We start from the raw sequence: 26,567 nt of genomic DNA on the forward strand, positions 1-26,567 counted from the left end.
TTTTACGTGATATTAAATAATTAATTTATAAATAAAATATAATAAATAATATCTAATTATTTAATATCAAATTATAAAATAAAAAAATAAAGATAATAAATAGATACCATATACTTTCATTCAAAGCTAATAATAATAATAATAATAATATGCAAAAGCATATAAAGAGCATATATCATTTTGCAAAGGGCCACGTACACTTCGTCTTTAAATTCGGTGGTCCCCACAAATTTTGGCTAAGAATAATCGATCGAGTGTTATACCTCTAGTACTACTCTTTTGTTATATATTGTTGACCGGGCAATTATAATTCTAACAACCCCGATTTATTATAAATCTCCAAACTCTTGCTCGTAAGGGTAAGGGTTTGGAGATTTACGGTCAAAAAGAAAATGTAATTAATAAAAGTATAATTTATTTTTTTAAAATAAATTATTATATAATAAAAATAATTTTATAATAAAACATAACATTTTAAGTTACGTCATTTTATATATTTATTTTTATAAAATATCCCTTTATAGTAAAAATATCTTTTCTTTGTTTTTTTAATCTCTTATTTCTTAAAAACAATGCTCCTAATGTAATATTATTGATCTGGTAGCGATATATATACAAACCATAAAATTTAAAAATAAAAAGAAATCAAATTATAACGTACTTCATTTAATACATATTTACCACATCAATAGCGTCATATAAATGTTAGAAGTGTTACAATCGTAACGTTGCTCATATTTTGATGATAAAAGTAATATTCTTACAAATCAGGGTATGATTCACTTTCTTATAAACACGTACGTACATGACGATTATAATCTATGATAAATAAATAGATTTTCGATTGTTAAAGCCGAATATAATTTATTTAGTTATTTTTTTAAAATAAATTTATTTACTTAGTTGTTGATTAAAAATTTTAAAGAAAAAAAAGTGGTATGAGAAATTAGAGCTTTGTCTGTTATTATTGTCAAAACATATAAATTTTCTGGCGGCATGGTAGGAGGTCTTTGCTCAACGAGACATTTGACCAACTCGACCTTAGTCTTGCTTTTCTGGGTCCCCCAGGGCCCCAGCGGCCAGCCTTGTCTTTGTATTTTTGCGTCGTTAAGTTTGGTTCCCAAAAAATCAAACTATTTATTCTTTATCTTATTTCATCTAATTAATATAATTTTTATAAATTTAATTATAAAATATAATAAATAAATTAAAATTTTCAAAATTTAAAACAAAACTTATAATAAAAAATTATATTATAATAATATTTTATTTAATTTTTAATAAAATATCTTATTTCATCTTATCTAAACTATATAATTAAATGAAACTTAAATCGAGTGTTACTACTCCCACCTCTTGGATTATCACTAATTGTTTTAGATTTTTAAAAATATTTTTAACATATTAAATATTTTTTAATAAAAAAATTTATAATATTATTAAAAATTACTTACTTAATCGTTAAGTTAAAAAAATAATAAAATTTCAGTAAGAACTTTTAGTGATAGCCTCTAACAGTAAGAGTAGTATTTTTTCATTAAATTTGAGCAAATAGGATAGCGTGGTAGCTACCGCGAGTAACTCTTGCTAGAAGCTACCGCTTGTTATTTTGATGTATTTTTTAAAAAAATTTATATAAATTTTTTAAAAATTTAAAATTTTTTTTTAAAATTATTTATAATATTATTAAGAAATACTTCTTTAATTATAAAATAATAAATAATAATAACAATAAATGCCAATGATCTCACTCGAGCGGCGGGACTGGCATTATTCAATCGGGTATCTTTACGTCTCCTTATCGGCCCTCTCATTCATTCTAACTCTAAAGATCGATACTGTAACTGTCAAGCTGCCCACATCAAAGGGACACCGATTGGGAAAAGAGTCCCGCTATTGTGCTGCTGGACTGGACCGGTGCATGTCACTGTTAGTTTAAAATAATCTTATTATTAATTATTAATTTTTTAATTTATACTTTTTTATCATTTTAAAACACTTTTTTAAAATATAAAAAAAATACCAAAATACTATTAATTAATTTCTAATCATTAAATAAAAAAATTAAAAAAATCAAAATACATTAAATATCAAAGTGAAGTGTAAAGTAAATGGACAAAATAACATTTCTCAACGAGAGAATTAGGCGTGGTTATGTCGGCACCTTCTGGATCTGTCCCGTATCCTTACGTCAGTAACATGCATCGAAAATGACTGAATAAACACGAAGAAATGTCAAGATTCCAAGTTGCCAAGTTGGTAGTAACGCAATTCATTTATTTTTGAGTTTGTTTGTTTTATTATAGTTTTATATATTTTATTAAAGTGATTGGTTAAATTCATTATAAAAAAATACAGTCAATCACATTAATAAAATTCATATAAAAATACATAAAAATATTTACACATAAAATTTTTATTTCATTTTTATCCCACCATATCAAATCTAATATATTATTATCATTGAATAATTTTTTCTTAAATATATTTTATTATTTAGTAACGATAAATATATTAAATAATAAGAATTTGGTGAATAATATTTACTCATATATATATATATAATAGATATATCCTTAAATTGGACCTTAATTAAATTCAACGTAAAATAGCGAGGATAGAATGGCTTGTACCACCACACAGCCCATGTGGCACAGCTGGGTTTCAATCCATTCACCCTAAATGGGCAAGCCTGTAGAGACCCCAAAAATAAAAGTCGATTAAAGGCGATAAAAGAACTAGGTCGCAAATTTCTCTCTCCGTTCTGAATCAAAAACTCTCCATTCTCTCTCCATAAAATCTTAACAGACCAGATCGACCGACAGGGGTGGGAGCTTCGGCTCCTCCCCCCCTCCCTTTCCCATTCTTCTCTCTATCTGCTGTTTTTGTATTTTTTTTCCTTTTGTTTTGGGTTTATGTGGGTTTTCAGGTAAATAAAGGAGGGGAGTTTCGACGGGATCGTTTCCAGCCACCGACCGTCAATACGCAACCCACCAGAGCGTTGGACAGCTGCTGATCTTCAAGACCACCGAACGCGGCGCCGGAAGGGAGGGAGCGTAGCCTGCATGTGCGGGACGGAGTCTCGGACAGACCCAGAGTGTGGCTATCACGCGCCACCGAGGAGCCACCTGCCGGCTCAAAACTTGGCTTTTCTGGGTCCTAAGACTCCGAGTGATCACCGAACGACTGTCGAACCCCCTCTAAGAGTGGTTGCGTTGCACGCACCACTGGTTTTTCTTTTCTTTTCTTCCAGCTTTTTTATTAGTTTTTTTTCTAGGTTTTGTTTTGTATTACTTGTTGTAAACTGAGCGGGTGTTGGGGTTTTTTAACCGGACACAACCCAGGGCTCGTGCTGTGGAGAAAGGCAGTCGGTGTTACGGCCAGTGGACGTTCGGCCAACCTCTGATGGAGGTTCTGTGGTCCGCACGCGAGCTGGGTACTCGTGCTGTGCTTGGGCTCCTGAGGCCGTCGTCTGGGGTGGGTGTGCCACCGGGCCCTCGCCGCTGCTTAGTTTCGTTGGTGTTTGGTTGTATGGTAGTGTAGTCTGTTTGTAATTTTGTTTGTAATAGATTATGAGTACGCTTTTGGACTTAGTGTCCAAAGCTGTGATGTCCTTTAATCCACCTCTTAGAAGGTTGGAGGGGCGGATCATTCTGTTTTATACAGAGTGATTTCTCTCTTCGGAGAGGTTTAGAAGTTAAGACAATGCCCGCTACTTCATATGCGGGGATACTCCAGAACAGATGCGTAGGTTGGCTTATAGTCGGGATTTTCATGTATTGATAAGTCACATTTGTAACTTTGTTATGATGAATGGATTCTCATTTTCAAAAAATAAAAAATAAAAGTCGATTGCATGCCAAGAAAGGACTCCTACGATAACAAGAAAAACCAGAGCAAATCCCACTATCACACCAAATTTACATATGCGTTTCACCTGTTGTACTTGTCCTCAATCAGCATCTTCTATTTCTAGAACGCAACCCTCAATATATATTGTTAATGGCCTGCAACATTAATAGTTTGTAGCTAACTTTTTCAAGATCTCCTTCTATTGTCCAGCAGCACCATTCTTGGTCATCGCCATCCCCGCCTCAACAGCCTCCTTAGCCTGTTCTCTGAACTTCTTATAACTGTCACTTTTATAGAACTTCCTTGTTCGAAGCACCAAAACGAGGGAAACAAATGCTTCAAGCAATGTCACCGCAGTGATTATAATGAAAGACAACCTGAAGCACTCCGCCCTAATGCAATTTAACTCATTTCTAGCCACTCTTTTGAGTCCCAATGCTGCCATTTGCTTCTCAGCCTCCTTGTTATACAAATACCCAGTGACCTTACATTCAGTAGATACAGTCCGATAGGACTAACCGCCCCCCCAAAATTGTACAAAGTGGAGTAGTATTTGAGGCCAAAAATTTTGGAGATTATTGCGAAAATTAATGGCCATTGACACTAAAACAAAACCCAATAATGATTGACGCTATGTAAAGTCCGCCGACGACGTTAAACGCGATTAGAAGGTGACCAGTACATGATAATACCAGGGTCAGAGTGAGCATGAGGGGGCGAGGGAATTTGTACTTCTTTAGAACACTTTCGGAGCCAAATCCTGAGGCTACTCTTCCAAGATAACCCCAGATGCTTACCAGCGACACGAAAGTGCTTATGCTTTGCTTTGGATATCTATATGATGTTCCAATCTGTCTCAAGTTGTCTATGGTCGTTAACGTTCCCCCAGCACTACAAATTGCTGCCATGAAAAGAATTAACAAGTCAATGCTAAAAAGTGCTTGGAGTATGGTATAGTCCTCTCCTCTGTCCGGCGGTCTGAATACAGTTTTCAAACAAGAAACCTACTTTTCTATGCTGGGTTGATTAGCAAGTAGTGAATTTGTTGTGGTACTAGATGATTGTGCAGGTACAGATGGGGATGCATCTGGGTTCAACTTCTCGGTGATTATTTTCAATGGCGCTGGTTCATTCATTTCTAGCTCCTTGCTCTTCCAAAGTTTATATTCTTCCACAATAACTACAGCAAGTGGGAGAAAGAGCAAGATAAGCACTGTCGCGGCACTCCCATCATACATACTCGCGTGAACGTCACCTGTTTCTATACTACAATCATGATCATCAAAAACCCTGCAAGGCAGAGCGAAATGTAGAGGAAATTGTAGAAAACTTTGAGTTCGTTCGGCTGCCTAATGACTTTCATGTACCGAATAGTTCGAAGAAAAGCAAAGGATATAGCAGTTGGAAGCCATCCTATTAGCAAAATTAGTGACTTTCCGTCATCCCCATAGATGGCATGGTATAATTGGATGATAATAGCGCCACTGAGCCCCACGTATCCCTTGAGAATCCCCAACACAGTGCCACGGCTTTTCAGGAAGTTTTTAACGCAGGGGACAAGAGAGCCAGTGTTGGCAAAAGTTTGCGAGTTGCCCCTATGCAAATGTACAAACACATGTGCCAAACCATGGGCGTCGCGATTCTTTTGATCACGGAAAGCCAAATCATGAAGTAGCCGAAAAAATTGAGGACAGCACCTAATGAAAGGACCACCCATGGGGGTGTGACCTCGTTGATTAGGCCGGAGAGGATGCCAACATTAGTGCCCACGTCCTTGAAGAAGCTGAGCATATTGAGAGTGGTTTGATCATAGGCCAGAACGGATTTGATCTCGTTGGAGTAGAGGCCGAACATGTAGGTGGCACCTGCGGCGGACATGATCAGAAACGAGGCAAACACCACAAACCACCTCCCGGTGATGACTTGGAGTGTCAGGCCCTTCATGTCCACCCTCCTTCTAAGGCCTGCATCGGCGCCACAGCTACCTGGTCCGGCAACCACCATCAATCTCAATCTCTCTTTTTATAGTTCTTGCAGCAGCACAGATATTGAAATTAAGTTTGATGCAGTAGATCGATATAGTGGCCTAGCCAGTTAATCTTTAATATATAGTTAAAAAAGAGTGTCTTTACTTGGGAACAACTAGTATTCTAACATATTTTCATGCTATTTCACTATTAATTATAAATTATTTATTATTATTAATAAATGATTTTTTTGAAATAATTTTAGTGTCCAAAAAGGGAGACTTCTTTAGTACTTAGACTGCATGCTAGGCTGCAAAAGAAACGATTAATTAAGAAAATATGCCAAGAAAAAGAAGATTACTTTGGACTTTATTCTTTCTAGACAATTTTTTTATTCTCTAGACTGATATGTTTGATATTCAATTATTGATAGGAAACTCATGAGAGGCCGCAAGCGCGGTGTCTTTTGATCTTATCCAAAAAAGAAAATTCAAATTAGAAATATGCTTTTTGGAAGAATGTATTGGCAGGTTGGAAGTTTTAAGTATAGAGTTTGTCCTTTTTGGGACGTCATAGTGATCATGAATATCAATGCCTAGTACTGATTACTGAATGCAGTACTAGTAGTTTGTGGGGGTTGGCAACTAGGGTTTCTGCCTGGTTAAGCTTAATTTATATACAAAATTAATATGGGATTGTGACAACTCAAAACTTTGTGGATGTTGTTGTCCATGTAGAAATTCAAGCCACCGATTTGGACACGCTTTGCTTTTAGTTTTCCATTGACGTTAGTCCATTTTCTCAACTTGCATGCATTCTTTTTGTTTTTCTTTACTTTTGGCCAAAACCAAAACGTCGAAAGAACTTGATCTAAACAAACTAGAAAAGGATCACAGATCATGTGTCAGAGTGGAGTAGTACTTCAGGCCTAAAATTTCAGAGATTATGGCGAAAATTAGAGGACATTGTGCTCCAAAACATAACCCAATTATGATTGATGAAATGTAAAGTGCGTATGGAGCGTGGAATGCGATCAGAAGAAATCCAGCACATGATAATAAAAGTACTAGAATGAGCATGAGAGTACGAGGGAACTTGTACTTGGTCAAAAGGATTTCAGACACCACACCTCCGAGGATCTTTCCGAAGTATATCCATATGCTAATAAGGGACGCGAACATGCTGATATCTGCACGCGAATATCCGAAGGAAAGTCCGAGCTGTCCCAAGTTGTCCATCACTGTTAATGTGCCCCCCCAGGGCGCAAGTTGTAGCCAAGAACAGCAATAACATATCGATGCTGAAAACCGCTTGGAGTATGGTGTGGTCCTCCCTTCTGTCTACCTTCTGAAACATGGTTTTCCAGTAGAAATCTAGATTTTCTGCACTTGGGTTGGGAGGCGAAGAGGTTGGTGAAGTAAACGGTAGTGCTTTTGCAGATAAAGTTGTCTCTGGGTTTTGTTTCTCAATGTCAGACGTTCTTGTAGACGGTGAACGATCATTGATAACGTTGTTACTGCTCTTCCAAAGCATATACTCTTGCTTAATAACGACAGCTAGTGGGAGAAAGAGCAATTAAAGCACAACGGCAGCAGTACCACCGTATGCGCTTTGCGTGAATTTGACATTCTTCTGTACGATGATCGTAATCAACAAAAACCCAGCAAGACTGAGGCCCAAGTCCTTGAAGAAGCTAAGCAAATTGGGGGGTGGATTGGTCGTAGCCGAGTGTGGATTTGATATCGTTGGAGGAAAGGCCGAACGAGTAGCTCGCGCCGGAGACGGACATCAGTATAAATGTTGCAAGCTAGCACCATGAGCCAACGCCACCTGAGCACTTGGAGAGCGAAGCTCCTCATGTCTGCCCAACCACCATCGCCTCCTCCTGCAACAGGAAACACCATATCTTCTGGATTTTTTAGTTGCTAGCAAGCTAGGAACACTTGCAATTAATTCTGTTTTGGAGTAAGTAACGACAGCGGTGTCTTTCCAGAAAAAACGAGAAAGTGCATATAAATCCAAGTACTCTTTGGCACGAGGATAAGACTGTTTGGGTCACGTATCCATCTCTTGTTACGTGGCTTGACTTCGTTTCCACGTGGGAAGAAATTTGTTTTGAAGGCAATGGTCAACTTCAACGCATTCTTTGTTTTTTAAGCGCCAAGAGACAAGCTTTAGATTCCTAGGTGTATGAAATTCTTCCGTCTAACAAATTTAATGCTTATCATGCTTTGTCCTCTTTTTTCTAAGGCCGGTTTGGAATTGCGGTGGAAGGTTTAAAAAGTACGATAGAACGGTATAAAGTATTTATATAATAAAATTTATCTGTTTGGTAGTTTTATATTAAAGTACTTCTAAATAAAGAAAAAACATAAAATTACGTTTTAACAAAAGTACTAAAGTGATGTTTTTTGTCAAAAGTAGTACTTCAAAAAAAGTAATCCCTATTTTACGATGCTATGTATATTATGAAATGACCATCATCATTTTAGCACAATGACAATTTTGTCAATCTATATTTTTTATTATTTCCATATAATCTAGTCAAGACTTTATCTATAAATATTTTTTATTTTTCTCCTATCACTTATGTATTGTTGAAGAAATTTTCTTTTTCATTATAATTATTGAAAAATCTATTAGACTATTTTTGTTATTATTTTATTATAATATTTTATTTTTATCAAGTATATGCCCTTTTATGTATTTTTATGTCAAAAAGTACTTTTTAAATTTGTTTTCAAACAAATTAGTATGTTTAAAAGTGCTATAAACATACGAATCCCAAACAATAAATAACTTTTTAATAATAGAATTTATTGCGTTAAGCTCTAAGCTATAAGCTTTAAATTAAAAGTAATATTTTCTACCGCAATTTCAAATATGCACTAAGATGCTACGGTAACTCATTTATAAAAACGCGAATTATATCTTGTAAATGTGAAGAAAATATTGTGTCTTTAGTTTCCTTTCAACTATGTATATATGTTTTGTGTCTTAAGATCAGTGTTAGATATTTTACTAATAATCAAGGACACGAAAATCTTCATTTATCGCAACAAAATATCAGTGGTTTCGCGGTGTATAATCGGGGTGGTTCAGTTTCAGTGGGAGATGAGGAGAGACGCGAGGATTGCAATGAGTCAACATGTGTTGGTGGGGACGCAATCAACATGGAACATAGATTAGTCGAACAAGCGTAAAATATGTAGATAGGAATTACATGTTCGGAGTTGTTCGATAGAAAGCTGTTGTAAATTTAGTACTTCGGCTAGTTGAATTTTAAGTGCTTTTTGTTTAGTGGTCCAAAGTGTGTTGTCAGTTCTGCTTTCTAGTACCGTTGTATTTAGTTGTCATGATCATTTGAATATTTATTGGTTGATGGTTACCTTTATAAAAGTAAAAGCTACGAGTTGCATATGTATATAAATAATTTATTTAATTTTTAACAAAATATTTCATTTTATTTCAACCAAACAACACCTAAATTGAGTGGGGTTACTCCCGCCGCTAAAACTACCGCATGTTATTTTAAATTTTTAAAGATTTTTTTACATATATTTTTTTAAATATATTTAAATATTTTTTAATAAATAACAAATTTATAATATTATTAAAAAATATTTATTTAATCATTAAATTAAAAAAACATTTTTAATAATAATTTTCAGTGATAGCCTCAATCGATAAGAGTAGTATTTTTCTATTAAATTTGAGCTGATAGGATAGGGTGGCGCTATAGCCACTGCTGATAGTTGGAAGCTACAACTTGTTATTTTGATGTGTTTTTTTTTTAAAAAAATTACATATATTTTTTTAATATTTTTAAATATTTTTTAAAAAAATATTGATAATATCATTTAAAAAATAATTCATTGATTATAACAAAAAAAAAAAAAAACCAATGGCTCTCACTCGGAGCGGTGGGGGCATTATTCGATCGGGTATCTTTACGTTTGCTTCTCTTCCGTCTCATTCATTCTAACTCTAAGATCGATACTGTAACTGTCAAGCTGGCCCCCATCAAAGGACACTGATTGAGAGAAGAGTCCCGCTATTGTGCCGCTGGATTTGACCGGTGCATGTTACTGTTAGTTTAAAATCATCTTATTATTAATTATTATTATTTTTAATTTATATTTTTTTATCATTTTAAAATATTTTTTTAAAATAGAAAAAATATCAATATATTATTAATTAATTTATTAATCATTAAATAAAAAAATTAAAATACAAGACGAAGTGTAAAGTGAACGGACAAAATAGCATTTCTTAAATAAGAGAATTAGGCGTGGTTATGTCGGCACCTTCTGTATCTGTTCCGTATCCTTACGTTAGTAACATCCATAAAAAATGATCGAATAAACACGAAGAAATATCAAGATTCCAAGTAGTCAAGTTGGTAGTAACGCAATTCATTTCTTTTTGAGTTTGTCTATTTTATTATATTTTATACGTTTTATTAATATGATTAGTTAAATTAATTATTTTTTATTAAAAAATAATACAGTCAATTACATTAATAAAATATATAAAAAATAGTTAAAAATATCTACACATAAAAATTTTATTTCATTTTTATCCCACTATATCAAATCTAATATATTTATTATTATTAAATAATTTTTTATTATTTAGTAACAATAAATATATTAAATTTAGTAATAAGAATATGGTGAATAATATTTTACTCATATATATATCCTTAATTAAATTCCACATAGAATAGCGAGGATAGAATGGCTTGTGGGGCACCAGCGCCAGTACCACCACACAGCCCATGTGGCACAGCTGGGTTTCAATCCAATCACCCAAAATGGGCAGGCTGTAGAGCCCTTAAAATAAAATTAGATTGCATAAAATTAGATTGCATACCAAGAAATGACACCTCCCATAACACTAAATTTATATGAGTTTTGTTATATATAAGCATAATCGCGTACTAATCTGTATATTATTACTAATTTATTCATATTTAAAATTTAAATTAACACTATTTTTAATAAAATTTAATTTTTAACCAATCACATCACATTGGTGCACAGATTAGTGCACAATTATGCTTGTAACTATATTTTTTCAATTTATATATGCGTGTTTCACCCATTTTACATGTCCTTAATCAGCATATTCTTTTTCTAGAACGCAACCCTCTATATCTTTTACATTAATAGTTTCTAGCTAACTTTTTCTAGATCTCCTCCTATTGTCCAGCAGCACCATTCTTGGTCATTGCCATATCCGCCTCAGCCTGTTCTCTGAACTTTTTATAAATATCACTTTTATAGAACTTCCTTGTTCGAAGCACCAAAATGAGGGAAACAAGTGCTCCCAGCAATGTCACCGCACTGATTATAATGAAAGACAACCTGAAGCACTCCGCCCCAATGCAATTTAACTCCTTTCCAGCCACCCTTTTGAGTCCCAATGCTGCCATTTGCTTCTCAGCCTCCTTGTCATACAAATACCCAGTGACCCTTACATTCAGCAGATACAGTCCGATAGGACTGGCCGCCCCCCCAAAATTGAACAAAGTAGAGTAGTATTTGAGGCCAAAAAGTTCAGAAACTATTGCGAAAACTAACGGCCATTGTGCACCAAAACAAAACCCAATAATGATTGACGCTACGTAAAGTCCGCCTGCGACGTTAAACGCAATTAGAAGGTGACCGACGCATGATAATACCAGGGTCAGAGTGAGCATGAGGGGGCGAGGGAATTTGTAATTCTTTAGAACAATTTCGGAGCCAAATCCTGAGGCTACTCTTCCAAGATAATTCCAGATGCTTACCAGCGACACGAAAGTGCTTATGCTTTGCTTTGGATATCCATATGATGTTCCAATCTGTCCCAAGTTGTCTATGGCCGTTAACGTTCCCCCAGCACCACAAATTGCTGCCATGAAAATAATTAACATGTCAATACTAAAAAGTGCTTGGAGTATGGTATAGTCCTCTCCTCTGTCCGGCGGTCTGAATACAGTTTTCCAACAGGAAACCTGCTTTTCTGTGCTGGGTTGATCAGCAAGTAGTGAATTTGTTGTGGTACTAGATGATCGTGCAGGTACAGATGGGGATGCATCTGGGGTCAGCCTCTCGGTGATTATTTTCAAGGGTGTTGGTTCATTCATTTCTAGCCCCTTGCTCTTCCAAAGTTTATATTCTTCCACAATAACTACAGCAAGTGGGAGAAAGAGCAAGATAAGCACTGTCGCGGCACTCCCACCATACTCACTCTGCGTGAACGTCACCTGTTTCTGTACTACAATCATGATCATCAAAAACCCTGCAAGACCGAGTGAAATATAGAGGAAATTGTAGAAAACTTTGAGTTCGTTCGGCTGCCTAATGACTTTCATGTATCGAATAGTTCGAAGAAAAGCAAAGGATATAGCAGCTGGAAGCCATCCTATTAGCAAAATCAGTGACTTTCCGTCATCCCCATAGATAGCATGGTACAATTGGATGATAATAGCGCCACTGAGCCCCACGTATCCCTTGAGAATCCCCAACACAGCGCCACGGCTTTCCGGGAAGTTTTTAACGCAGGGGACAAGGGAGCCAGTGTTGGCAAAAGCTTGCGAGTTTGCCCCTATGCAAATGTACAAACACATATGCCAAACCTTGGGCGTCGCAATTCTTTTGGTCACGGAAAGCCAAATCATGAAGTAGCCAAAAAAGTTGAGGACTGCACCTAAAGAAAGGACCACCCATGGGGGTGTGACCTCGTTGATTAGGCCGGAGAGGATGCCAATATTAGCGCCCCCATCCTTGAAGAAGCTGAGCCAATTGAGGGTGGTTTGATCATAGGCCAGAACGGATTTGATTTCGTTGGAGTAGAGGCCGAACAAGTAGGTGGCACCTGAGTTAGACATGATCAGAAACGAGGCAAATACCACGAACCACCGCCCGGTGATGACTTGGAGTGACAGGTCCTTCATGTCTGCCCTCTTTCTAAGGCCTGCACGGGCTCCACCGCTACCTGGTCCGGCAACCACCATCGATCTCGATCTCTCTTTTTATTGTTGTTGCAGCAGCACAGATATTAAAAGTTTGATGCGGAGATGCAGTATATATGTTTTATGTCTTAAGATCAGTGTTAGATATTTTACTAATAATTGAGGACACGAAAATCTCCTTTTATCTCAACAAAATATCAGTGGTACTTTTGCGTTGTATAATCAGGGTGATTCAATTTCAATGGGAGAGAAACGCGAGGATTGCAATGACTAAACATGTGTTGGTGGGGACGCAATCAACATGGAACATTAGATTAGTCGAACAAGTGTAAAATATGTAGATAGGAATTACATGTTCGGAGTTGTTCAATAGAAAGCTGTTGTAAATTTACAACTTCGGCTAGTTGAATTTTAAGTGGTTTTGTTTAATGGTCCAAAGTGTGGTGTCAGTTCTGCTTTCTAGTACCGTTGTATTCAGTTGTCATAGTCATTTGAATTTTCATTTCATGGTTCATGATAACTTTTATGAAAGTAAAAGCTACGAACTGTGACAGCAAATCTATTCGTATCTTTCTTTTATGATTGTCTCCTCATTTTATTTTTATTTTATGATAGGATATTAAATCATTGATTCATAACTAAAATATAATAAATAATATTTATTTATTTAATATTAAATCATAAAATAATACAAATTAAAATAATAAATAAGATTATTCTTTTCAATTTTACACAGATACGATATACTTTTATTCAAAGCCAATAAAAATAATAATAATAAAAATAAAAAGCAAAAGAATATATAGAGCACATATCATTTTGCACAGGGCAAAAGGCCACGTATTTTTTGTCTTTAAATTGGGTGGTCTCCACAAATTTTGGATCGAGTGCTATACTACTAGTACTGCTCTTCTTTTTTTTTTTTTCCTAAGCGAATAGTTTCATTGATAAAAAATTAAATGTTATGTGATATAAAATTTAATAAGATGGAAGTCTCTGACAAACATTCCAAATCAAGCAAAATACAATATGAGTGAAAACAACACTAATACTACTCCTTTGTTATATATTGTTCTTTTTCTAAGCCTTTGTTATATATTCTTGATTGGGCAATTATAATTCTAACAACTCCAATTTATTTACCGTTGTGTTTGAATGTTATATTGAATTGGGATTAAAGGTGAAAGTTAAATAAAATATTATTATAATAATATTTTTTAATATTATTATTATTTTAAGATTTGAAAAAATTGAATTATTTATTATATTTTATATTAGAATTTAAAAAATTTATAATAATTAGATGAAATGAGTTGAGGAAAAAAATCTCCTACTCTTACTTGTAAAATGTATTTTACGTTCAAAAGAAAAGGTAATTAATAAAAGTACAATCTATTTTATATATTAAAAATAGATTTATTTTATAATAAAAATAATTTTATAATAAAAAATAACACATCAAATCACGTCATTTTATAAATTTATTTTTATAAACATATCCATTATAGCAAAAACATTTTTTCTTTGTTTTTTTAATCTCTTATTTCTTAAAAATAATGCCCCTAATGTAATATTAATGATCTGGGCCATCTGGCAGCGATATATATACAAACCATAAAATTTAAAAATAAAAAGAAATCAAATTATAACGTACTTCATTAATACATATTTACCACATGCATCAATAGTGTCATATAATGTTAGAATCGTAACACTGCTCATATTTTGGTGATGAAAGCAATATTCTTACAAATCTGGGTATGATTCACGTTCCTATAATAGATGTGTAAATTATGATGTGATTATCAAGATAAAAACAAAGAGACTTGGCTTTGTTAACTGTTACAAAATATCTCATCTTATCTCATCTCATTTAATCATTATAAATTTTTTAAATTCTCATACAAAATAAAATAAACAACTCAATTTTTTCAAATTTCAATAGAAAATAATATTCTAATAATATTTTATTCAACTTTTAACTTTAATCATAACTCATCTTATCTTATCTTATCTTATCTCTAAAAATAAATGAGGGCTTATTATTCTCATATATAAAGAATAAATACGGACACGATTATAACCTATGATAAATAAATAGATTTTTGATTAATAAAGCCGAATATCATTTATTTAAATTTTTTAAAATATTTTTTTTTTAAAGTTATTTGACTAAAAATTTTAAGAAAAAAAAAGTGGTACGATAGATTAAAGCTTTGTCTATTATTATTGTTAAAGCTATAAATTTGTTGACGAGTTTTGTTATGTAAAAGTAAAGTCGTTTATTAATTTATATATAAATATTGATTTTTTTATATTCAAAATTTAAATTAGTATTATTTTTAATAAAATTTATTTTTTGATCAATCACATTAGATTAGTGTATATATTAGTATACAGTTGTACTTATAACTATATTTTTCTACCAGTCATATTATATTTGTATTTTTCTATTGTTATTATTTATTATTTTATATTACCATTTATCATTATTTAATATTTATTATTATTATTTATAAAATATCTAAAATCACCTCACTCTCATTATCCATACAGATTAAATTTGAGCAAATCGAATATCTTTACATCTCCTTCTCTCCCCTCTAATTCATTTTATCTGTAATTTTTGTTAGGTATATAAGCATATTTAGTATACCAATTTACGTACTAATGACCTTTTTTATTTTAAAAAAATATTGAAAGAAGAAAGAAAATCTACTATATCATAAAAATTATTTTTATTTTTAATTCATATAGTTTCGTTAAACATATGCCTTACATATTAATATTAATTAGTATGTGAATTGGTGTACAAAGTATACTTATAAGAAGATTTTTTCATTACTTTTATCTCATTTTTGTTTTGTATTTTGATATTTTTGAAAATTTATTAAAAACTTTAAAAAAATAAATAAAAATTAAAAATTTATTAAAAAATATTTACTTAATTATTAAATAAAAAATATAAATATAAGAAAAGGACATGGGTGGCCACCATCTGTGACTAGGATAATACCCGATGGGGGATCCTACTGGGAGCTACCGCTCCCAGTGTTTTATTTTTTTATTTTTCTAATGATTAAGAAATTTTTTTAATATTATTCTGAATTTTTTTATTTTTTTAAATGTTTAAAAATATTAAAAAAGGGTATGAAAAAAAAAAATTAAAAATAAAAAATTTTTCTAAGCCAAGCCGGGGCTCCCGGTGTGGCTGTAGAGGGATCCCCGTGACTAAGCAATTCCCTTCATTTTAAGATCGATACTGTCACCTGTCAAGCGTGCCCCATCAAAGGGACACCGATTGAGAGAATTAGGCGTGGCTTTGTTGGCACCATCTGGATCTGTTACATATCCGTACGCCAGTAACATCCATCGAAAATGGCCAAAGAAAAACAAATAGATGTCAAGATTCCAAGTTGTCAAGTTGGCATAACGCAATTCATTTCTTTTTGAGTTTGTCTATTTTATTATATTTTATACATTTTATTAATATAACTAGTTAAATTAATTATGTTTTATTTAAAAAAATAATACAACTAATTACATTAATAAAATGTAGAAAAAAATACATAAGAGTGTTTAATCCATTATATTAAATATAATATATTTATTATCATTAAATAATTTTTTATTAAATATCTTTTATTATTTAGTAACAATAAATATATTAAATCTTAACTAATGAAATAGTGTATAATATTTTACTCATATATATATATCCCTAATTAAATTCATGCAGATTGGCTTGTGGGGGTGTACAGCGCAACCACCACACAGCCCATGTGGCACAACTGGGTTTCAATCCAATCACCCAAAATGGGCAGGCCTGTACAGTGACAAAACTAGGAATTTGTTTTAGAGGTCAAGTAAAATTAAAGATATAGCAAGATGTTTTTTTATTCTAAAGTAGTACTACGTATAGTCTCTATTTAAGAATTATAATGTGAGTCTAGGTAATGTTATTTTTTAAATATTTTAAAATTATAAAAATATCTTTCATAAAATGATGACTTTTTTATTTAATAAAGGGTTTGCATAATAGAATTTCTCTCTATTTTATTTCTATACAATTTTTTCTACGGTATAGAAGAATCTGATAGTAAGATCTAAAATAAAAATAAAATACATTTAATACAATCTATGTATTAAAAAAAATATTATGTGTAGGGCTGAGCACCGATCCAACTGGAGTCGGATTTGGCCTCCTCCGACTCCGACTTCGACTTTGTCGGAGGCAGAATCCGACCTCCGACTCTGATTCCGCTTGCACCCCACTCCGCTCCGACTTTGACTCGGACTTGTCAAAGCGGAGTCGGAGTTGGGATATTAGCTGCTGGCAGAGTCGGAGTTGGGATATAAGCTGCTGGCCTCACGATAATCAACAACCAACAAATGAACTAACAATCAACAACCAAACCCATAGCAGATAAAAAGAGAAATCAAAAATATTAACTATACTACTGTCGGAGATACCGGATTTCAAACCATATCCATGAATCAAACACTAGAGAGAGAGAGAGGAGATACCGGAGAAGCCGTCGGAGGCTGGGGCTGCGCCGTTTCGTGGTGACTGAGGGAGTCGAAAGCTGGGGCTGCCGTTGCGCCGTTTCAACTTCCATGGGGGCTGACTGCTGAGTGGCTGAGTTTGAACTTTAAAGTATAAAGTATAAACCCTAGGTCCCTAATCAAAATGCCAGACTTCAGTATTGGGGGGGGGGGGGGGGGCGGGAAATAAACGGCCAAACTTCACTCTACAGTCCTGACTGAAGTAAACAGCGCCATTTACCTCCAAAACGGCGCCGTTTTACAAAAATTCACTCTGTTTTGGCAACCAAAACAGAGTCCAATAACGCCGTTTGGGCTATGTTTTGGTATTTTCAGCCACTTTTTTTTTTTAAACTCTAAATCAAATATTAATTTTGTTTTAATACTATATATATTAACTATACTATTATATATAATATAACTATATATATTATATAAGTATAACTATATATATTATATAAGTATAATTAATTAGTAATGTAAATTAACTATATAAGGTATAGTTATATAAAATATGTAAATATATATGATTAATGTATAAAAAATAAATAGTATAGTAACTATATATTATATAAGCCCTTAATATATATAGTATATATATAATCTATAATTATATATAATATAACTATATATTATATATTAACTTATAGAATATATATTAACTTATAGTAAACTAGTAATGTAAATTGTAAAATATAAAATAAGCTATAGTAACTTATAGTAACTTATATAGTAACTTATAGTAAATTAGTAATCTAAATTAACTAAATAAGGTATAGTAACTTATATAGTAACTATATTATTATATAGTAACTTATAGTAAATTAGTAATGTCAATTAACTATATAGTTATATAAAACATATAAATATATATGATTAATGTATAAAAAATACATATTATAGTAACTATATACTATATAAGCCCTTAATATAAATAGTATATATATAACTATATATTATATATTGACTTATAGTAAACTAGTAATGTAAAATATAAAATAAGCTATAGTAACTTATATAGTAACTTATAGTAAATTAGTAATGTAAATTAACTATATAGTAACTATATTAACTTATAGTAACTTATGGTAAATTAGTAATGTAAATTAACTATATAAGGTATGGTAACTTATATAGTAACTATATTAACTTATAGTAACTTATGGTAAATTAGTAATATAAATTAACTATATAAGGTATGGTAACTTATATAGTAACTATATTAACTTATAGTAACTTATAGTAAATTAATAATGTAAATTAACTATATAAGGTATAGTAATTAGTAACTTATAGTGTATCTAATAACTATATTAACTTATAGTAACTTATAGTAAATTAGTAATGTAAATTAACTTATACTAACTATATTAACTTATATTATTCATTATAATGTTTATACATTATTATTTATTAGATGTTAATATATTGATAACACATATTTTTATAAAATATGCACAATGTCGGAGTCGGAGTGGAAGTCGGAGTTGGAGTTGGATGGAAAGTCGGAGTCGGAAGATTAATCAGAGTCGGAGTTGGAGTCGGTGTGTCGGAATTGGATCGGAGCGGATTCGGAGTCGGGACACATCCACCTCCGACTCCGACTTCCAGGGGAAAAAAACTCCGACTCGTCGGAGTCGGAGCGGAGCCGGAGTCGGATTTTCGAATTTCTGCTCAGCCCTAATTATGTGCCAAGAATAATATATCATTGAAATAATATAAAGACACTCGTAGAGTCACACAAATACATCAAACAAAAGAAACACAATGTCTAAAATTGTAACTTGAATTCTTTAAAAAAAAAAAATTTATCAAATATTGAATCTAAATCTAAATTCTTATCTATTTTTCTTTTAATATTGACAACTAAATTATTTGCTAGAAACTCATTTTCAATTTTGTTGTGGAGTCAAACCTGAGCATATATATATATAACTGTTGGCCTATAGTCTATAGCAGAGTTGCAGAGAAGCAAAAGACAGCTTTAACGTGTTTTTTTGGTAAATTGTAAGGAAAATAATTTTTTTTACCAGTAAAACTGATGCAAACGACAAATGAGAAGAAAAGAGGTGCAAATCTTCGACCTCTTTTTTTATTTTTATTAATAATGGTATCATATTATTAGATAATTTTATTTTATATAAAACGTATTTTATTTATTTTATTTTAAAATTAGATTAAAATTTTTTAAATTGGAATTATAAGTAATTAACCTATAAGATCAAAATAATTTTATAAAAAGAGGACCAAAATAATTTTTTAAAGAGGGGGCAACACAAGATAATATCATCCTATTAAATCATATAAAATTAATATATATATATATATTTTTCAAACTTTTGGGGCGGCCATGCCCTTCATTGTTCCGCCACTAGGCCTTTAGAGCTCCAAAAATAAAATTAGATTGCATGACAAGAAAGGACACCTACGATAACAAGAAAAACCAGAGCAAATCCCACTATCACACCAAATTTATATATGCGTGTTTCACCTATTGTACTTGCCTTGATTAGCATTTCTTTTTCTAGAACACAACCCTCAATTTATATTGTTAATGGCCTGCAACACTAATAGTTTCTAGCTACCTTTTTCTAGATCTCCTCCTCTTGTCCAGCAGCACCATTCTTGGTCATCGCCATCTCCGTCTCAGTAGCCTCCTTAGCCTGTTCCCTGAACTTCTTATAAATATCACTTTTATAGAACTTCCTTGTTCGAAGCACCAAAACGAGGGAAACAAGTGCTCCGAGCAATGTCACCGCGGTGATTATAATGAAAGACAACCTGAAGCACTCCGTCCCAATGCAATTTAACTCCTTTCCAGCCACCCTTTTGAGTCCCAATGCTGCCATTTGCTTCTTAGCCTCCTTGTCATACAGATACCCAGTGACCCTTACATTCAGTAGATACAGTCCGATAGGGCTGGCCGCCCCCCCAAAATTGTACAAAGTAGAGTAGTATTTGAGGCCAAAAAGTTCGGAGATTATTGCAAAAATTAATGGCCATTGTGCACCAAAACAAAACCCAATAATGATTGACGCTACGTAAAGTCCGCCTACAACGTTAAACGCTATTAGAAGGTGACCGGTGCATGATAATACCAGGGTCAGAGTGAGCATGAGGGGGCGAGGGAATTTGTACTTCTTTAGAACAATTTCGGAGCCAAATCCTGAGGCTACTCTTCCAAGATAATTCCAGATGCTTACCAGCGACACGAAAGTGCTTATGCTTTGCTTTGGATATCCATATGATGTTCCAATCTGTCCCAAGTTGTCTATGGCGGTTAACGTTCCCCCAACACCACAAATTGCTGCCATGAAAAGAATTAACAAGTCAATGCTAAAAAGTGCTTGGAGTATGGTATAGTCCTCTCCTCTGTCCGGCGGTCTGAATACAGTTTTCCAACAGGAAACCTGCTTTTCTGTGCTGGGTTGATCAGCAAGTAGTGAATTTGTAGTGGTACTAGATGATCGTGCAGGTACAGATGGGGATGCATCTGGGTGCAACGTCTTGGTGATTATTTTCAATGGCACTGGTTCATTCATTTCTAACTCCTTGGTCTTCCAAAGTTTATATTCTTCTACAATAACTACAGCAAGTGGGAGAAAGAGCAAGATAAGCACTGTCGTGGCACTCCCACCATACTCACTCTGCGTGAACGTCACTTGTTTCTGTACTACAATCATGATCATCAAAAACCCTGCAAGACCGAGTGAAATATAGAGGAAATTGTAGAAAACTTTGAGTTCGTTCGGCTGCCTAATGACTTTCATGTACCGAATAGTTCGAAGAAAAGCAACGGATATAGCAGCTGGAAGCCACCCTATTAGCAAAATCAGTGACTTTTCGTCTTCCCCATAGATAGCATGGTACAGTTGGATGATAATAGCGCCACTGAGCCCCACGTATCCCTTGAGAATCCCCAACACAGCGCCACGGCTTTCCGGGAAATTTTTAACGCAGGGGACAAGGGAGCCAGTGTTGGCAAAAGTCTGCGAGTTTGCCCCTATGCAAATGTACAAACACATGTGCCAAACCTTGGGCGTTGCGATTCTTTTGGTCACGGAAAGCCAAATCATGAAGTAGCCGAAAAAGTTGAGGACTGCACCTAATGAAAGGACCACCCATGGGGGTGTGACCTCGTTGATTAGGCCGGAGAGGATGCCAACATTAGCGCCCACGTCCTTGAAGAAGCTGAGCAAATTGAGGGTGGTTTGATCATAGGCCAGAACGGATTTGATTTCGTTAGAGTAGAGGCTGAACATGTATGTGGCACCTGCGGCGGACATGATCAGAAACGAGGCAAACACCACGAACCACCGCCCGGTGATGACTTGGAGTGTTAGGCCCTTCATGTCTGCCCTCCTTATGAGGCCTGCACCTGCATCACCTCTACCTGGTTCGGCAACCACCATCGATCTCTATCTCTCTTTTTATTGTTGTTGCAGCAATAAAGATGTTGGAAGTGCGCTGCGGAGATGTAGTAGATGTGCTGGCCTAGCTCGTTAATATATAGTACTAAAAAGACAACTCCAACATATTCTTATTAATTAATTACAAACTATTTATTATTATTTATACATCATTTGAAAGAATTAATTTTAGTATCCCAAAAAAGAGACATCTTGACTTAGACTGCATGCTAGGCTGGAAAAGAAAGGATTAATTAAGAAAATATACCAAAAAAAAGAAGATTATTTTGGACTTTATTCTTTCTGGACTAATTTTTTATTTTTTTTCCCTTCTCTAGACTGATATTTTGTTTGATATTTTTTTCCCCGATTAAGCTTAATTTATATATAAAATTAATATGGGGTTGTGACAGCTCAGAACTTTGTGGATGTGGTTGTCCATGTAGAAATTCAAGCCGCCGGTTTGGACACGCTTTTGTTTTTATAAGTTTTCCATTGACGCTAGCTAGCTAGTCCATTTTCTCAACTTGCATGCATTCTTGTTTTTCTCTACTTTTTGCCAAAACCAAAATGTCAAAAGAACTTGATCTAAAGAAATTAGGAAAGGATGACAGATCATGTGTCTCTATATATATATTCCTAATTAATTTTTAGAATCTAACGAGCTGCCAGTATCTTTTCAAAGTATCTAATTAATTAAATGCAAGTAACGTTATAAACTAATGTAAATCTCAGCTGTATTCACACTTTCAAGACGGAGTTTGATGGAATATCTAATATTTGATCTGATCAGTGATCCGATCACCAAGAAAGAAATTATTATTATATACGATCATGATAATAATAATTAAGCAAAGAAAACTTTTCACTCTTTTTTCGATTCAAAAACCAAATATCTAAACATGGATGGTGATATGCGTGCATGCATTCATGAATCTCATGTTGCCCGCAAGTAGTGGATATGGACATTCGCATGAATTATTGTTGTTTGAAGACGTTTTAGGTTGCCTGCTGTAGAAGACATTGGCATGAGATCGATGGGTTGCTTTCAGACGATATAAGGGTCATGAATTTTGAATATGGGGGGGTCACTTTTCTTATTGGCATTGACATATATTATATTATACTATACATGAGTCTATGACAGTCAGACCGAGAAGTACGTGTACACAAATATATAATATGAAATTTAATAGTAAAATATAATTAGCACAAGAAACTATATATATAGACTCTCGGTCATTGGCCTGACTGGCAGCATGCATGATGACTGGTCAAAGTTTGTATGCTCAAGTAGGAAAACTCTCGTGATCATCAGTATACTAGCTACCTGCCGCAGAATATTGAATTACCAGCTAGCTTGCTGATCAGAAGAGCAGTGATACAGAACAATCACGATATAACTATTTTACTATTACATATTTAAATGATATATTTTTATTTAAATTCAAACACATTAAATTAAATAAAATATAAAATTTTTAATTTATTAATCAATTGTGTAAAAGTTATAACTGGCAGTCTGGTAGTGATGAATCATGATCACATTATAATGATCATCATTTGATTTCTGTTATATTATAATCGTACGGCATGTGCATATGTATTTGACCCATGCATGCATCTGTTGGTCAAACCTCGATTTACGCTTCGTCCACATGAAGCGCTATTTTCTTAACGGATAAAGATACCTTTATTACTCTTTTATTATTTATCTATTATTGATTTATAATGTATTTAAATTTTTTATCTTTTAAAGTATTTTTTTAACATTTTTAATCATTAAAAAATATATAATTTTAGTAAAATTATTTTACTAATAATCACTTTTTAGTCTTTAAGTAAAAAAATTAAAAATTAAAAAAAAATAACAAAAAGGTTGTAACAGGATACGTAGTGCGTATTGTTATTCTTATCATACATATTCCATGTTTTAAATTCAATTTTTTAATAAAAAAATATTGTGTGGCGGATGTTTTGGACACACCCCCCATATTTGATTGGCCATGAGTACGTACTGATAGATAACTCACACATCCCTCTCCCTCGTGATTCCCTGAAGATTCGGATACATATCTTGATTTGTACGTTTTGCAGATACTTCCACGTCGAGTAAATTTAAAAGACTTTAATTCATCGTATCAGTCTCAGACATCTGTCATTCAATTTATCATTTTATATATAGTTCATTAAATATTGTAGAATTCGATTTATTACACTTTGAATAAAATTCAACAAGAGTTCAAATCCCATGATTTTCTTAATTACTATATTATATATTATACGGATCAATATTGCCGCTGATCATGGCTAGCGATAGGAAAATCTGCGTCCTTGACGTATTTCATACACAGCATGGAATCTTTCTTCAATAATGTAATTAATTACCATGAATGTCGACGGAGATCAATAACAATGATATTCTTCTGGGCACCGCATGATGAGTAGGCCATACGTTCTCCCCACTTGCATCGATCAGACCGTCTGTGTTCTCATAATTCCACCGAGATAGAGAGAGAGAACGTACAAGAAATTCTTGGCCCGCCCCAATTGGCAACTTGTAAATGGAATTTAACCTGAAAATTCATTTTCATCATTCCCAAAAGATATTCTTATGATGTTTTTCTCCCATCGATCGAGCAATGTTTATATGTAGTACTTCTCGTTCCCAAATAGCTACTCTCTGAAACTTGGCATGCATTTGTATAAACTTTGTTCAAGAAAAACGGACCCGGGGATCGGATATCATTTCCTTTTTGCTAGCTTGCCTTCTTTCTATTCAAAACAAATTAAACAATGAGTTTTATTAAGTACAAATAAAATTACGTATTAATATATATATTAATATTAATTAATTTATATTTAAAATTTAAATTGATATTATTTTTAATAAAATTTATTTTTTAACTAATTCTATTAAATTAGTGTCCAGTTATACATTAACTAAATTTTTCCTTAAACAATTCATTAGAAATCAACACCTTTAGGACAGGGCTAGGGCCACCGACACTGTCCACCTATGAGTGCATTTTGTACTTTTTAATTATGTATTTTTTTAAATCACTCTAATCATTTAAAAAGAAATACAAACTAAGAAACATTTTTTTAATTATTAAATAAATGAAAAAATTCAAAATCGGGAGATTTCATCGGAAGAATCTTTTGGTAGATTTAGTTTTTTTTACACACGTAGACATCGTTTGATTATACAAATTATCTCATAAAATTATTATAATTTTTTTAAATTCTCATATAAAATATAATTAATAATTTAAATTTTTAAATATTAAAATAAAAATAATATTAAAAAAATAATTTAATAATATTTTGTTTAATTTTTTACTTTTAACCTCGTCTATATAAGCAAAGGCTTAATAATTGCAATACTTGAGTCATGTGGGCGGGGCCATAAATAAAGCCAAGCTTTTGTTCACCACACACTGGTCTTTCTCATTATCCATGAAAAACTGTACCAAGTCAACAACCCAACAGCATCTCGGGCATCCTCATTTCTAAAGTTTGCTTTGGAAAAATGGTTGAACGAAGAAAATGAAAAGGGAAGTCACTGTTACAGTCTGTACAGACCATCTTTTTGGCAGGAAGCGTGAGAGAGAACCAAGGGTGTGGAAAGCTGCCAAGATTAATTAGTCAAGCACACATAATTTGGATGTGCCTAGTTTTCCACTAAGAGCAAAGCTAGCCTGCCGCCAGCTTTGACCGCTGGCTTTACTTCAGGAATGAATGTTCCTACGTGTGTTCCCACTTCCTAGTTTTCAATGGAATGGGACGAAGTATAAAATCTGATTGTAAACTATCTTGCGCATCAAAACTTGTAACTATCCAATATAATTGATTAAAAAGTTAAATTTTAATAAAAATAATATAAATTTAAATTTTAAATATAAAGATAATAATATTGATACATAAATCAATATGTAAATTCATTTATATGTAACAAAATTCAAGAGTAAGTAACTGTAATAGTGGTGGGAAAAGAAACACCTCTCATGCATTTTCCAATTTTCATTAAATAAACATGACAGACAATTTTCGAGTCCGAAATGTTTCCTGTTTCTAGTTCTCTTGGTACCGTAAATTTATTTATTTATTTTTAACCTTGTTCTTCTGTTCTAAACCCCACATGATTGTCGCTCAAGTACTCCATTTTATCCTGAAAGTAAAAGTCCCATTCCAAGAGTGCATAATAAATTATAACAAAGACTAAAGAGAAGAGAATGCAACGGTGCATTATTTATTCTTCTTCTTCTTCTTCTTCTTTTTTTAATTTTATAAATGAAAAAATGAGAATGGTTATGGACTTTCGAGTGCTTTACATTAGTTCGGGGCTCGTGTCATAATCTGACAATTGTGGGTCGGTGAAATAATATGCAAACATTTGATTAAATTCAATGAATCAATTGCTGAATATAAAGGTGATGTAAAGGTTTAGAATATGAACACGAGATGCGAATATGAACACGACATGCATTTTTTATTAGAGAACTGATATGCATCAATCACAATTCAATTTCACACCACATATTTTTAACTTTTCATAAAGTGTAGGTATAAGATATATAGATGTTTTTTTATAGGGTGTGTGATGTGTAATAGTGAATAGTAACTGATAAGAATAATTTCTCTTTCCATTATATCCAACTGTTTGCAGTTCTCCGTTGATTGTGAACTTCATACCTTGGAATTTTGTGTGAGCCTTTATCTCTGTCACTGCTAAGTCCTACTAGTGAGAAGTCTAAATTCCAGAGTTTCTTCATATAAAGAATTTGTGAATGGTAAGAACTGTTAATTTGTTAAGAGAAGTAAAAGGAGCCCCCG

The 26,567-nt window shown here is 33.1% G+C and overlaps 2 protein-coding genes and 1 pseudogene across 2 annotated transcripts; all 3 read right to left on the reverse strand.

Moving 5' to 3' along the window:
• Positions 1–3,889: 3,889 nt before the first annotated feature.
• On the reverse strand, positions 3,890–7,977 carry LOC122301271 (annotated as a pseudogene).
• Positions 7,978–10,879: 2,902 nt separating this feature from the next.
• Positions 10,880–13,134, reverse strand: LOC122301272. The gene has a single exon (XM_043112495.1). The coding sequence runs from the start codon at positions 12,817–12,819 to the stop codon at positions 11,023–11,025; it is 1,797 nt and encodes a 598-aa protein (XP_042968429.1). The 5' UTR covers positions 12,820–13,134; the 3' UTR covers positions 10,880–11,022.
• Positions 13,135–19,753: 6,619 nt separating this feature from the next.
• Positions 19,754–21,821, reverse strand: LOC122301273. The gene has a single exon (XM_043112496.1). The coding sequence runs from the start codon at positions 21,732–21,734 to the stop codon at positions 19,914–19,916; it is 1,821 nt and encodes a 606-aa protein (XP_042968430.1). The 5' UTR covers positions 21,735–21,821; the 3' UTR covers positions 19,754–19,913.
• Positions 21,822–26,567: the final 4,746 nt, after the last annotated feature.

This window comes from Carya illinoinensis, chromosome 2 (genome assembly GCF_018687715.1).
Source record: "Carya illinoinensis cultivar Pawnee chromosome 2, C.illinoinensisPawnee_v1, whole genome shotgun sequence".
NCBI classification, from domain to species: Eukaryota; Viridiplantae; Streptophyta; class Magnoliopsida; order Fagales; family Juglandaceae; genus Carya; species Carya illinoinensis.